Source organism: Herpailurus yagouaroundi, unplaced genomic scaffold (assembly GCF_014898765.1).
Source record: "Herpailurus yagouaroundi ecotype Mexico unplaced genomic scaffold, PumYag 183, whole genome shotgun sequence".
NCBI classification, from domain to species: Eukaryota; Metazoa; Chordata; class Mammalia; order Carnivora; family Felidae; genus Herpailurus; species Herpailurus yagouaroundi.
In genome coordinates, this window is record NW_024412414.1 from 2,650,060 (window position 1) to 2,665,389 (window position 15,330).

The 15,330-nt window shown below is 41.9% G+C and overlaps 1 protein-coding gene across 2 annotated transcripts in view; it reads right to left on the reverse strand.

Moving 5' to 3' along the window:
* TSEN2 (tRNA splicing endonuclease subunit 2) overlaps window positions 1-14,359 on the reverse strand; it is a 50,436-nt gene extending 36,077 nt beyond the window's left edge. Inside the window, exons 1-4 of one of the 2 annotated variants that reach the window (XM_040491936.1) lie at window positions 14,261-14,303; window positions 13,247-13,364; window positions 8,350-8,551; window positions 7,123-7,204 (exon numbers count right to left, since the gene is read on the reverse strand). In XM_040491936.1, the coding sequence (XP_040347870.1) occupies window positions 7,123-7,204; window positions 8,350-8,538 (271 nt within the window). In that variant the 5' untranslated portion in view covers window positions 8,539-8,551; window positions 13,247-13,364; window positions 14,261-14,303. Of the gene's footprint in view, window positions 1-7,122; window positions 7,205-8,349; window positions 8,552-13,246; window positions 13,365-14,260 lie in introns of both variants that reach the window. The other variant, XM_040491937.1, reaches the window with a different exon arrangement.
* Between the last annotated feature and the right edge of the window lie 971 nt (window positions 14,360-15,330).

Consider the following 15,330-nt stretch of genomic DNA (forward strand, 5'->3'; position numbering starts at 1 on the left):
TTTTTTTGTAATACAGCTTAAAATCGGTGCCGTCAGTGCAATCAACCTGCCCTATACTCTAAAGAAAGGAAGAGTGGCAAAATAACCTTCACATTGCTTTCAGCAGTTTTTTTAAAATTTTTTAAATGTTTATTTTTCAGAGAGAGAGAGAGACAGAGTGTGAGCAGGGGCAGAGGTGGGGCAGAGAGAAGGGAGACACAGAATCTGAAGTAGGCTCCAGGCTCTGAGCTATCAGCGCAGAGCCCAACGCGGGGCTTAAACTCATGAACTGTGAGATCGTGACCTGAGCCCAAGTCGGACACTTAATCAACTGAGCCACATAGGCACCCCTTAGCAGTTATTTCATAGGTGGTAGCATATTGTGTAAAAAAGTAAATGATTAATTATGTTGATATGATTGAGAGCCAGGATTTTTTACATGAAACAACTTACACCAGGAAGCAAGGAAGCTTATCAAAAACTGCTAGGCTTATTTCAAAAGAGACTCTGCTGGCCAAACATGGAAACATTCGAGCATCAATAAGAATAATACTACAATTTGTTTTAAAATCCAGTCATTGGTAATAGTATCCCCCCAAAATGCTTGAATCTTTTAATTTATACTGGTACATACTAATACATGCCAGAAGAAATTCACTGTTTACCTGTGGAGGATTCATCATTTTGGAAATTGGTAAACATGATCTGGCTCTCAGGGTAACCAAGTAGTGAGGGGTTTCTCTTTATAGAACATTCTCACCACTAAACAAAGAAGGAATAATAGGATTTGAATATCACCGTTTTGCATCCTCTATTAAAGCATGATCACCAACAGTGCTGATGACATACAAGGAGACAAGAAGACATTTTTTGTCTTGTAAGGAAACACACAGGACCACCCATGAGATAGGCTGCCCCCAAACTTGAGCCTGAATCCAATCAAGCCTCTAACTCCAATTCATAGGAAACAGTGTCAAAGAGTATATTTATTAAGCCAGTGTTGCTCAGAGTACTCAAGTGTCACAAGGTAAGTCCTTTGCACCAGAATGGATATAGATGACATGGTATTTAGTTATTTACCTACGGCTTCCTGCTCTATGAAAATCTGACTGTGGAAACAAGGTGAGCTGAACTAAGCAATGTGCTGAGTGAGTCGGTTGCTTAAAGGTTGGTGCAAGCCCTTCTTGGACTGTCCACAAGCAGATGAAGGACCGCACTGGGCCTGTGACCTCCTTTGTTGAGCACCATGTTAACAGCACAATAAGGATGTAATCATCTGAGAACAGACCAGGGGGAAGTTGTGTAGGACAGAAGATCCATTGCTTCAACAAATGAACCACCGGGAAAAAAAATCATGGCAGGGAAACATATGTTAAAATCAACTTCGGGTATCTCAGTCAGTTGCAGTGCATGGGCCCTAGATGGATTTTGAGTCAGTCTCCAAAAAAGAAAAAAATTGAGACGATGCATAGATTTTGGATGAGGCTAAGGAATTAATATTAATTTTTAAAAGTGATAATGGTACTACAATTATGTTTTGGGTTTTTTTAATATTATAATTTTTTTTTTTAAGCTTTATGCCCAACATGGGGCTTGAACTCATGACCCCAAGATGAAGACTTGCATGCTCCACCTACTGAGCCAGCCGGCATCCCTTTTTTAAAAATCCTTTTTTTAAAAAAGATTTTTAATGTTTTTATTTATTTTTGAGACAGAGAGAGAGCATGAGCAGGGGAGGAGCAGAGAGAGAGGGAGACACAGACTCTGAAGCAGGCTCCAGGCTCTGAGCTGTCAGCACAGAGCCCAACTTGGGGCTTGAACTCACGGACTGTGAGATCATGACCTGAGCCAAAGTCAGATGCTTCACTGACTGAGCCACCCAGGTGCCCCACTTTGTTTTTTTTTTTTAAGCCGTTAGATTTTTCAAAAAGAATCATTATAGAAATACATAATGAACCACTTAGAGATGCTGTGATAGGATGTGAGGGATCTTTTTCAAAATAACCTGGGGACTGGGAGAGTGAACAGAACAGATGAAGCAAGACTGGCCATGAGTTAATTATTAAAGCTGATGGGTGAGAACATGGGAATTTATTCTACTATTCTCTTTACTTTTGTATGTCTGAGAATTTTTTTTTCATAATTAGTGTTTCGAAAAGAGAGGAAGGAAAAGTGGAAAAAACAGCATGATGACCCTGCCTATACCCGCCATCCAGCTTCAGCAGTTACTAACATTTGGCCAGAAACCTAGAAAGTTTTCAAATAGTGTAATGATCTTAATAATTGAGAACCTGTTCCTGATCTATGTAGGAACTAAGTTTCAGACAGTAATAGAAATTTGAAGGAAATGAATTTATGCCAGGGAAGCAAAAATTAAGTTTGTGGGCCACCCTGAAGGAGTAAATCTCAAATATTCATTTTAGGAGATTCTTCAGATTCTGGCTTCAGCCTCATCTTCTACCCTCTCTGTCCACTCTCTTCTACTTGTTGGCCCTGTCGCCACCTCAGGCTGCCTGCCATTCCACGGACCTGCCGTGCATTTGCTCCCTCTCAGCCTCTGCATGGCTTCCCCTGCCTGTTTCCCCCAGTCTGTTTGGTGAACTCTTACTCATTCTTCAGAGCCCAGCTCCTCCTCCTTGGTGTTTCTTCCTAATCTTCTCAGGAAAAGTGAATCAGTCCTTTTATAATCCTTCACTTGGTCATATGTCAGCTAGGGTTAGAATCCATCATTTCTGGTCTGCGCCCTCAATTAGACTGTCTCTCAAGGAGAGGGGATTTGCTTTTTTACCTGTTTATCTATAGCGCTTGGCCCATGGAAGGCTGTCAGGAAAACTTGCTAAATAGTTACATGTTAAATTACCAGAAGAGGGAGGTCATGACACAGCAAACTGAAATTCCTAAGGAGGTAGGAGTCTGTGAACTCACTTTCCTAGGCTTTTAACAGCCGATTGATTATCCTCTATTCCAAGCCTCTAACGCGCTGGGGTGAAGGCTTGAGTTTGGGTAAGGAGAAATGACTTGCCCAAAGTCAGGGTGAAGGAAGATGAGGACTAAAACCCACACCATCAGGTGACCAGTATGTAACATTGTAGGCGGAAAGGTTCAGCCAGCCAGATTCCCAGAGCTAGAACTAGAGCCCAGAACTCACAGGTCCACACCCAGAACCAACACTGCCATGAAAGTTACTTCACCAACCCTTTCTGGAGGTATGCATGGGGCACTTTCAGTGAAGATGCTTTGTGGAGCACCAAAAACCATAAAATACCTAGGAATAAATCTAACCAAAGAGGTGAAAAATCTATATGCTGAAAACTATAGAAAGCTTACAAAAGAAATTGAAGAAGGCACAAAAAAATATAAGAACAGTCCATACTCCTCGGTAGGAAAAACAAATATTGTTAAAATGTCGATACTACCCAAAGCAATCTACATATTCAATGCAATCCCTATCAAAGTAACACCAGTATTCTTCACAGAGCTAGAACAAATAATCCTAAAATTTGTATGGAACCAGAAAAGACCCCGAATAGCCAAAGCAATCTTGAAAAAGAAAACCAAAGCCAGAGGCATCACAATCCCAGACCTCAAGCTATACTACAAAGCTGTAATCATCAAGACAGTAAGGTACTGGCACAAGAACACTCAGATCAATGGACCAGAATAGAGAACCCAGAAATGGACCCATAAAATATGGCCAACTAATCTTTGACAAAGCAGGAAAGAATATCCAATGGAATAAAAACAGTCTCTTCAGCAAGTGGTGCTGGGAAAACTGGACAGTGACATGCAGAAGAATGAACCTGGACCACTTTCTTACACCATACACAAAAATAGACTCAAAATGGATGAAAGACCTCAATGTAAGACAGGAAGCCATCAAAATCCTCGAGAAGAAAGGAGGCAAAAACCTCTTTCATCTTGGCCGCAGCAACTTCTTACTCAACACGTCTCTGGAGGCAAGGGAAACAAAAGCAAAAATGAACTACAGGGACCTCATCAAAATAAAAAGCTTCTGCACAGCAAAGGAAACAATCAGCAAAACTAAAAGGCAACTGATAGAATGGGAGAAGATATTTGCAAATGACATGTCAGATAAAGGGTTAGTCCAAAATCTATAAAGGACTTATCAAACTCAACACCCAAAAAACAAATGATCCAGTGAAAAATGGGCAAGAGACATGAATAGACACTTCTCCAAAGAAGACATCTAAATGGCCAACTGACACATGAAAAATGCTCAACATGACTCATCATCATGGAAATACAGACCAAAGCCACAATGAGATACCACCTCACACCTGTCAGAATGGCTAACATTAACAACTCAGGCAACAACAGATGTTGGCAAGCATACAGAGAAAGAGATCTCTTTTGCACTGCTGGTGGGAATGCAAACTGGTGCAGCCACTCCGGAAAACAGTATGGGGGTTCCTCAAAAAATTAAAAATAGAACTACCCTACGACCCAGCAAATGCACTACTACGTATTTATCCAAGGGATACAGGTGTGCTGTTTCGAAGGGGCACATGCACCCCAATGTTTATAGCAGCACTATCAACAATGTATGGAAAGAGCCCAAATGTCCATCGATGGATGAATGGATAAAGAAGATGTGGTATATATATACACAATGGAGTATTACTCAGCAATCAGAAAGAATGAAATCTTGCTATTTGCAATCACGTGGTGGAACTAGAGGGTACTATGCTAAGTGAAATTAGTCAGAGAAAGACAAATATCATATGACTTCACTCATATGAGGACTTTAAGACACAGAACAGATGAACACAAGGGAAGGGAAGCAAAAGTAATATAAAAACAGGGAGGGGGACAAAACAAGAGACTCTTAAATATGGAGAACAAACAGAGGGTTACAGGAGGGGTTGTGGGAGGGGGGATGGGCTAAATGGGTAAGCGGCATTAAGGAATATACTCCTGAAATCATTGTTGCACTATATGCTAACTGATTTGCATGTAAAATAAAAAAAATTAAAAAAGAAAAAGAATCTGTGGTATATCCTTCCTTAAATTTAAAAAATATATTTATATCCACCCACCTCCAGATAAACCATAATATACTATGCAGACTCCCCTTTACTCTGCTGTCTTCACTTAGGAATACATCTCTGTGATCCCTCATTCTCAGCTCAGCTCCACAGCACTTTATTATACGAATGTAGTACAGCTTAATGACTGGTCCCCTCCTAATGGGTATCTGGATTGTTTCCAGTCTTTTAATGTAAGAAAAAGCACTGCAGTGAATAGCCTTGTGCTATTTCTTTTCATATATTTGCCAGTGTATCTTTTAAATAAATTCCTAGAAGTGGAATTGCTGGGTTAAAAGTAAATGCATATACTGGGACAACTGGATATCCATGGGCACAGCATTGAAGCTGGAACTCTACCTTACATCAGACACAAAAATTAACTCAAAATGGATCAGAGACCTAAATTTAAGAGCTGAAACTGTAAAACTCTTAGAAGAAAATACGGGGGGAAATCTGCATAAGCTTGGATTTGGCAATGGTTTCCTAAATATGCTACCAAAACCAGAGGCAATGAAAGAAAAAAAAAAAGATAAACTGGACTTCATGAATATTAAAAACTTTTACCACTTCACACTGAGATGGCTATCATAAACAAAATAAAACACCGAAAAATCAAAAGCCAAAAAACAGGACGTAGAGACATTAGAAATTTTGTGCATTGCTGGTGGGAATGTGACATGGGGTAGGTGTTAAGGAAAACAGTTTGACATTACCTAAAAAAATTAAAATACAATTATCATATGACCCAGCAAGTTCACTCCTAGGTATGTACCTAGGAGAAATGAAAATATATGTCCACACAAACACTTGTATATGAATGTTCACAGTGGCACTACTCACAACAGCCCTAAAGTGGGAACAACCCAAATGTCCATCTCTGGATGTATGGATAAACAAAACATGATATATCCATAAAATGGAATATTATTCAGGATGAAGTTCTGATGCATACTACACAGGGATGAATCTTGAAAACATCTTAAGTAAAAGACACAAAAGGCTTCAAAATGTATGATTCCACTTACATAAATATCTAGAACGGGCAACCTCACAGACACAGAAAACATATTAAGGTTACCAGTGGTTAGGGGGAGAGGAGGACTGGGGGAAAAAGCAAATGTATATAGAGGCGCCTGGGTGACTGAGTTAGTCAAGCATCTGACTTTTGATCTCGGCTCAGGTCATGACCTCGCGGTTGGTGAGTTCCAGCCGTTCTTGGGCTTTGCGCTGACAGTGCAGAGCCTGCTTGGAATTCTTTCTCCTTCTCTCTCCGGCCCTCCACCACTTGTTCTCTCTCTCTCAAAATAAATAAACTTAAAAAAAAAAAAAAAAAAAAGCAAATGTATATATAATTTTGTTAGGCATTGCCAAATTCCCCTTGTAATAGCTGGACCACCTGCGTTCCCATCAGCAATGCGTGAGAATATTTCTCAGGGCCTTACCAAGGAGAATATTGTCAAACTTTCGGATTTTTGCCAATCTGACTGCTGAAATGGTACCTTACCACAGTTTTAATTTGTGTTTTTTTCTTACAATGAAATGTTTTTAAAAACCCTAATTATGTTCTAATATGCCAGCACTGGTTATGTAATCACCATGAGACTTCCTTAAACAAATACACTAGGGTAAAAGATTTATATGTTAAAGAAGTCAAGGTAAGCAAGTAAGAACTATACACATTGGTTAATGTTTTAACAAATTCATTAACGTTATGGTTATTGCTGTAAATTCTAATTCTAAAAATAAAAAATATAAAACTCATTTTGCATGCAGGTGATGAGGTACTTAATTACTAGTACTTTCCACATGCACAGTACCCTGTTAGTCAACGTTCAACAACAGAAAAGCGTAAATAACATTTCTGACAATTCCAGAAATTCGATAAAACACATTTTCACCAACCATAAGGACTCTTCCACCTTGATTAGAATTAGTCTAGTTGCTAGTTTTAGCAGTAAAATTGCCACTGTGCATGTTACCTCTTCTCTAGAGAATCTTCCTATATAATTTTCAAGAATTTCCTGTGTAATCTGAAGCATAAGATCAAAAATAAAAGAAAATAACTTGTCAAAAGAATTGAAAGATTTAAGTTTACCTTTCCACTTAGCAACGAGCTTAGGATCTGAAATTGTGAAGTTTGGACGGCTTCTAGACAGGATACCTTTTCCAAAATAACCCTTTCGGGAAAAGAGAAAACAAGTTAGTACACGTTTAATTACTAATTTTTTAGCAGAAGGAAAACAACTATTTGTTTTTTTTAAAATATATGAAATTTACTGTCAAATTGGTTTCCATACAACACCCAGTGCTCATCCCAAAAGATGCCCTCTTCAATACCCATCACCCACCCTCCCCTCCCTCCCACCCCCCATCAACCCTCAGTTCTCAGTTTTTAAGAGTCTCTTATGCTTTGGCTCTCTCCCACTCTAACCTCTTTTTTTTTTTTTTTTTCCTTCCCCTCCCCCATGGGTTCCTGTTAAGTTTCTCAGGATCCACATAAGAGTGAAAACATATGGTGTCTGTCTTTCTCTGTATGGCTTATTTCACTTAGCATAACACTCTCCAGTTCCATCCACGTTGCCACAAAGGGCCATATTTCATTCTTTCTCATTGCCACGTAGTACTCCATTGTGTATACAAACCACAATTTCTTTATCCATTCAACAATAGCCAAATTATGGAAAACAACTATTTGAGTTAACAAGAGATTCATTCTACTTTTCAAAGCTTTATATCTTCCCTCTAGTTACTTAAAAAAAAAAAAAATGCCCCCATTAATGAATTGGCTATGGAGGGGAAAAAAAGCAAGCAAGCTACCAATCTCAACCCACACCTATCATTTATGGAAAACAGCAAAAACTAGAACTTGCCTTCATCTAAGAAGAGGTCCTCAACCAGAAGAGAGAACAGATAAGGAGCCAAGGACATGCTGAAGCCTCATCTGTCCATGACACACAACAATATGCCACTTAGGTTGCCTCCGGGGATGGAATGGAGGCGAGTGGGGATTCTTACTTTTTACTCATTACATTTCTGTAAACTGCTGGACATTTTTATGAACACACAAGCCTTTTATAATGGAAAGACAAGAAAGGTCAATGCATTGAAATATGGGTTCATGGGTCGGGGAGTTATCCTCATTAACATATGGCTTTGGGGCACCTGATTCAAATTGTGCTGTTCCCATACTACAATGCACCAAACGGCAAGGAAATAATATGGCTCAATTATAGTTCGCTTTGGGAATGGATGGGGAGAAGCAACAGGGACAGCTGGCTCAGGGCTGTGAGGAAGGAGCCACACCAAAGCAGCTGGCACTTACTTTCCCATACAGCTGCTCGATATCTTCTGCATTTCTCACAATTACATTGTTGTTTATCATTTCAGCAGTGAATATTTTGAAGTCTTTCTTAGGCCCACCATCCTGACCAAAAGGGATCGGCAAAGGAGATTCATAACTCTCATACACTCTTCTTTTCCTCTTTGGGGCGTGGAAAACTGCTTCTGCCATTTCTCAAGGGTAGCTGTTTTTTAAAGAGTATAACAGGGAGAAAGAAATAGCCAATCAATAACTATATTGATCAAAAATGGGAGTGCATCTCTAGGCTCAGAAAATGTTGTAGTCTGTCGGAAAAATAAATATATACAACGCAGGGAACTAAAAGAAAGGGTAATGAGAACAAATCCCAATCACGTAGAGTATCTCAATTCCCACAACCATGCCCAAGAAGCCAGTGGCAATATTTCTAATTATAGTGGACAAGACTGAGGCCTAGTGACATGCCCAAAGTTACAATGCCATGCAAAAGTCTGATAGCAAGCATGATAGGATTCCTGCCTTTTAGGATTACTCCCATTCTTTCACTCAGGCAACAGACAATTTACTGAGTACCTACCAGCGGCTCCCAATAATCAGAGGTGCTAGGGGTATAAAGAAAACCAAAAGAGACACTGTCCTCAAAGGATTAAATCTAAGTCAGCATTTTGTTTTTCAAAAAAGGACCTTAAAATCCATTCTAAACATTAGGTCAATCATCTCCCAATTTTTAAGGTAAATTAATAAATAATAACAATGACAGAAACAGTTATCATTTAAGGGTCTATCATGCACCAAGAGCAGGAACCCTAAAGCCAGAGTAGCAGCTGTGTGATTTGGGGCAAAAGTTACTTAATCTCTCCATGCTTTGCTTCCTTGCTTGCAAAATAAGGCTAAAAACAGACTCTATCTTGGAGTTAAGACCCATAAAGGTCCTAGAAGAGTACCTGATACATAATGAGCACTGTGGGTATATTTGCTTTAATTATTATTATGGGGTGAGTACTACCAACTCCATTCTACAGATGAGGAAAACAGGTTCAGGTTACAAAGATTTTGTAAAAGGCCCCTTCAGATGATCCCAGGTCTGTGGAATTCTAAAGCCTATGCTCTTCTCTCTGGGTTCTGCTGCGAGCACAGGCTGCATCTGTCTCCCTTTGTCTGAAGGCTCACTATTTCTCAAGGTTAGGAGCTAAAGGGTTCCGGAGAATGATGGAATTGCTTGCTGTGCACTGAATACTCTGAGGAAGTAAAGGAAGCCAAAGTGAGTACCTCTCCCTTCCAGGCCTTATACTCAATTTGAAGAGACAAAACACACACAAAAGCAAATCGAAGGTAACACAACAAGCTGCAATTCAATAATGGCTAAAGGAAGGAAATGGAGTTGAGTGCTTTGGGTGATAAAGCAACAGAGCCACAGCAGATACATTTGACTTAGGAAAACCCAACCCCATGTAAGGAGGGAAAATGTAAACAGTGCAAGAGTTTGGGCACTCCACTCTCCCAACAGACGCCCCGGAACATGAGGGGAGACTTGAATCTGCTGCTCCCTCCATCTCGGGCCTGGGCACGACTTAAGCTGAGAGCATATCTGGTGCTTAAAGATACACTGGAGCCAGATCACACGTTTCATCTACATGGATCCAAAGAACGAAGTAAAACTTCGTTAAGTGCCTCCTGCAGTTAACACCAGCATCCCACTGGGCAATACATGCGATCAAGCCTGAAATAGCCAATGATGGTGGCCAAATCTGAGGAAGGTAAGTGGTTTTATGGGTTTATGACCATTAAAAAGAAATTGCATGCCTTGTCCAATGTGTGATACCTTTATACATCCATCCTCTCAAAGAAACTGAGGAATTAGATGGGGACAAAGGAAAACACAGACCAAGGAAGAGTTATAGAGATTGATAAATTACAAAGATAACTATGAAAAATAAGAATCAGCAAGTTGGAAGCTTCATAGAATTGACCAAATATTCTAAGCAGCAAAATGCTAGAATAATTTAATTTTTAAATAGATCCCTCAATGGAATTACATACTGAACATGATACATATATACATTTTATCTATACACACACACATTATTGTAAAAGGCAAAAGATTTATACTATCTGAAGAGAAACCAGAGCATATGCACACATTATTGTAAAGCATTCATAACAAAACAATGTGTATCGCATGTTGATGCACAATTAAGAGATTTTCTTCCAAGAGCATTTTATCTAAATTTTCACTTGCTGACTTATCCCTCAATCCAAGCCAACTATAGTATTGAGTATTCAACAGAAGCAGCAGCAATTTATTCTAAAACTTAATGCTTTTTTGAGGCAGGATGTTGGAATCTAGTGAGAAACTTTCAAGAGATATCCAGGAACAATTTGGACTTTTATGAGATTTTTCACTTTTATAACTTCTAGGTAGTATTTAACTTGTATAGGCTACATTTAGAATTTTTGAAAAAGAGGAAATGTTAAATGGCTAACTGCAAGAACTTCCAATTAAATTCCCTTGAACAAGTGAAAATGAAGTTATATTTGAATTTGCCTGGGTTGGAATCTTCCCTCCGATTGCTGCTATACTTTTTTTTTTTTAATTTTTTTTAATGTTTATTTATTTATTTTTTATTTTTTTTTCAACGTTTATTTATTTTTGGGACAGAGAGAGACAGAGCATGAACGGGGAAGGGGCAGAGAGAGAGGGAGACACAGAATCAGAAACAGGCTCCAGGCTCTGAGCCATCAGCCCAGAGCCCGACGCGGGGCTCGAACTCACGGACCGCGAGATCGTGACCTGGCTGAAGTCGGACGCTTAACCAACTGCGCCACCCAGGCGCCCCAATGTTTATTTATTTTTGAGACAGAGAGAGACAGAGCATGAATAGGGGAGGGGCAGAGAGAGAGGGAGACACAGAATCGGAAGCAGGCTCCAGGCTCTGAGCCATCAGCCCAGAGCCTGACGCGGGGCTCGAACTCACGAACCGTGAGATCGTGACCTGAGCTGATGTTAGACGCTCAACCAACTGAGCCACCCAGGCGCCCCGCTGCTATACTCTTAAAAAGCAAGAAGGAGCTAGGACACTTGGTGGCAAAAACCCTGTACTCCAACCCAAGTGTGTGTAACAGAAAGTTTCCTGCCACAAAACATGCCGTTTTTCACAAAACCTCAGTCTGTGATCTGGTGTCACTTCTGCCCATGTGGCAGCATGCACATCAAGAAGCTGGCTCATAGTAGGCCTCCTATATATGCAAACCTGCCATTATTATCATGTGAACTTGCATAACCCACTTAAGCTCTCTGAGACCTGTTTCTTCATCTTCAAATTGAACAGGACTGGAAAACAGTCTGGAAATCACTCAAATGTTAAACACAGAATAACCATATGATCGGGGCACCTGGATGGTTCAGTTGGTTAAGCATCCGACTCTTGACTTTGGCTCAGGTCATGATCTCTTGGTTTGTAAGATAAAGCCCTGAATCGGGCTTTGCACCGATAGAGTGGAGCCTGCTTAGGATTCTCTGTCTTCCTCTGTCTGCACTTGCTCTCTCTCAAAATAAACAAAGAAACAAAAAAACCCACAAAGAATAACCATGTGATCCAGCAATTCCACTCCTTGTACAGATATAAGAAAACTGAAAACATTTTCATGCAAAAATCTGTACCCAAATGTTTACAGCAGTGTGATTCATAATAGCCAAAAAGTGGAAACAACCCAAATGTCCATCTACAGATGAATGGATCAACAAAATGGGGTGTGTCCATATGTAATGGATTACCAGCAATAAAGGAATGAGGTGCTAATACATGCTACAGTGTATATGAAGCTTGAAAGCATTATGCTAAGTGAAAGCAGTCAAAAAGACCACATATTGTATAAGACCACTAATATGAAATGTCCATAATAGCAAATCCAGAGACCCCAAATGGACTAGTGGTTGCCTGGTGCTGAGGGAAGGGAGAAATGGGGTTATAGGTACAGGTTTATTTTGAGGGTGTTGAAAAGGTTTTAAAACTAAATTGCAGTGATGGTGATGGCTTCCCAACTCTGTGAATGTACTAAAATCACTGAACTGTACATTTTACAAGGGTGAGTTTTATGATGTGAATGATCTCTCAATAAAATTAAATAGGAGAAACCAAATGATCTCCAGTTTCATAGTTTTGTGAAAGAGTTGTCTTGTGCTGAATTTGAAAGACAAAGCAGGGGAGAAAGGAATTCACTATTCTCCATATCTGCAACAGGCATTTAAGAAATGTTTCTGTAGTGCCATTATAGAAGCACAACATAATGTAAGATGTGGCATGTGCATAAAACTAGAAGAGGTGATCATCATCAGTAGGTACAACACACCAGGCAGTCTATCCCATTGCTATACACATGGGTACTACTATTCTTATTTCACAGACAGGGAAATTGAGGCTTAAAGAGGGCCAGTTACCCAAGCCCTATCGTATGGAGACATAGCACTGCAAGAAGACTAGTCTAAAGGAGGACCCATGTCTAAAGCACACACAGATACAGAGGAATGACTGGGCCAGTTGTCAAGGGGTTTGGAATGCGAAGGCTGGTTCAGACTTGGGAGTCAATGCAGACTCTTAAGCAGGGAATGACAGCTGAAGAGAGATTAATTAACCTTGTATACAACAGTGGCTCTCAAGTTTGGTTGCCCTTAGAATCACCTGGGGAAATCTTAAAACTCCTAATGCTCAGAACTTACCTGCAACTCTATCAGAAATTCTGGGGTGGGACCCAGGTAAGTTCAACATGTAGCCAAAGCTGCCAACCACTGGTGATAGGATAGCCTATTCAAACTCAATCCCAACATCTCCTTAACATAAGTACTATTACTATTCCCGTTGTTCAGAGGAGGAAAGGGACTCAGGGGCTGAGTGCTACCCACCTGTAAGGGATTTGTTGCTTTTCCTTTACCAAACCTGGGCATACTTGACTCCAGACACAAGTAGTGTTAAGTATATTTACTATCAAAAGCAGGGCTTCTTCCCTTGAGCAGACACACACTGTTTAGATGTTCAGTAAATGTTTATTCCAAATAAAACAAAACACAGCAAAACAAAAATGGGGGAGGTAGCTCCATTTAACTTTCCAACCCCCTTGGAACACTCTGCCAAACAAGCCTGGTTAAAACCTCCCACCCAGTAAAGCTCACCTCCCAATTAAAAAATGTTTTAAGCTCCAACGGTGTACCTCCTGGGCTTAGGGGAGGCAAGGATGAAAGGGACAAGGCAAACAATCCAGTCCCTGGGGAGCTTTCAAGTTAGGACCTGAGACTAAGCCACATAAACAAAAGATAACCCTTTGAAGGCAGTTGTGAGGATAAGGTGGGTAATTGCGTGAAAAAGGCCAAGGCGCCTCATACTGGGCCTGTCGTGTGCAAAATGCTAGTCAGATGGAGGCTGCAACTGCAGTAAATGATGGCACACAAGCCAGAAAGTGTTCACGGCCCACCAAATTCATAACTCTCTGTCTTAACTTATCCCTTTGTGGATTTCCTTGAGTGCCCCCGGCGCCACAAGAACCGCATTAGCTGCTGAGGCTCCCCTCGGGCAGAGATGGTGTCCGATGCACCTCGACGTCCCCAGCCCCCAGCACCGAACGTGGCGTCGTGTTCTTCGGAAAGAACGAAGAAGAGAAGCATGAACGGCTACAGGTGCTCGGACAAGGGGAGAGGGGCTAATTCCGGCGGAACCGGGAAGCCTGGTTCCCCATTTCGGTCCATTCTAGTCTGGCTGTGGGACCCCGGGGAAAGTCTCTACACTCCCCGCTCCAGCCCCTGAGGACTTTCGAAGAAGCCAACGTCTCCTCTCACAGCAGCCCCCCCCCCCCCCCACAGGGAGCAGCCGCCGCGACGCTTAGCGTCACGAGCCGTAGCTCGCCACGGGCCCCGGAGCCTTACCTTGCAGAGCCCCACGCGCCCCTCGTTACCTCGGCAACACCAGCCGGAGGGCTGACACCGCCGCCGTCAAGCAGTACGGTCGCAAAACCGTGCGAATGCGCAGCCGCAGAGTCCGCGGGAGCGCCCGCGGGGGTCTTTGCCTCGAGCGCCTGCGCACAGCGTGAAGGAGGGTTTTCTGTGCTTGCTGCTCGGTCTTTGGTGCGTGTGAGCGAGTTGTCTGTATTACCCTTCCCAGGATTGTACGGACCGCTTCCTACACAGATGGTGTTTTCGTTTAATCCTCACGACAGTCTCGCAAGATTCATTTTACAAATGAGGTCCGAAGTTATTTGTTCGATGTCACATAGCCAGGAGGTAGTGGAGCCCAAGCTTTAACCCAGGCATGAAGACTTAGAATCTGTCGGCGCGCGAGGGGGGGGGGGGGGGCCGGGCGGGGCGGCCCCCCGGGTGGTGAGGGGGTAGGGATAGGCACTTGAGGCGACAAGACTTTACTGTTTGACCTGGCCCTGACGCTGACCTCCGCTTTCTCAGTGTGTATGTATAAGCTGCAGCATGCCCGGAACTTGTAAGGAAGCGGCCTCTCCCAGACACCTGACTCAAAGTCTCTGTATGCACTGGTTGCCCTATGCAGTGTGAAGGACGACAGCCAGGAGTCAGACCTGCCTTTGAATGCCCACCTCCTCCCTGGTCTTGAGTGACTTTACTTTTCTAAGGCTCAGGTACCTCTGTTGAAAAGTGGGCCGTCAGAATTATGCTGGATGAGCAAAGCAAAATGTGTTGGGAGGTGTAAAAATTTCTCCTGACCTGGTTATTTTAAAGGACTTCTAGTAAGGAATCCAATATATGCCTTCCCAAATACGAATCCCAGGGTCCCCAGCACACATACCACACATGCTGGGCAGGTGGGGAAGGTGGGTGACAGGGAAGGGTGGCAAATAATGACAGAGATTCATGGGGCTAGGGTGTGATGGGCTTTGAAATCTGGGACTTTTCCCCAACTTTCTCTTGTCTCCAGGCCTTCTCACACACACACACACACACACACACACACACACACACACACACACACA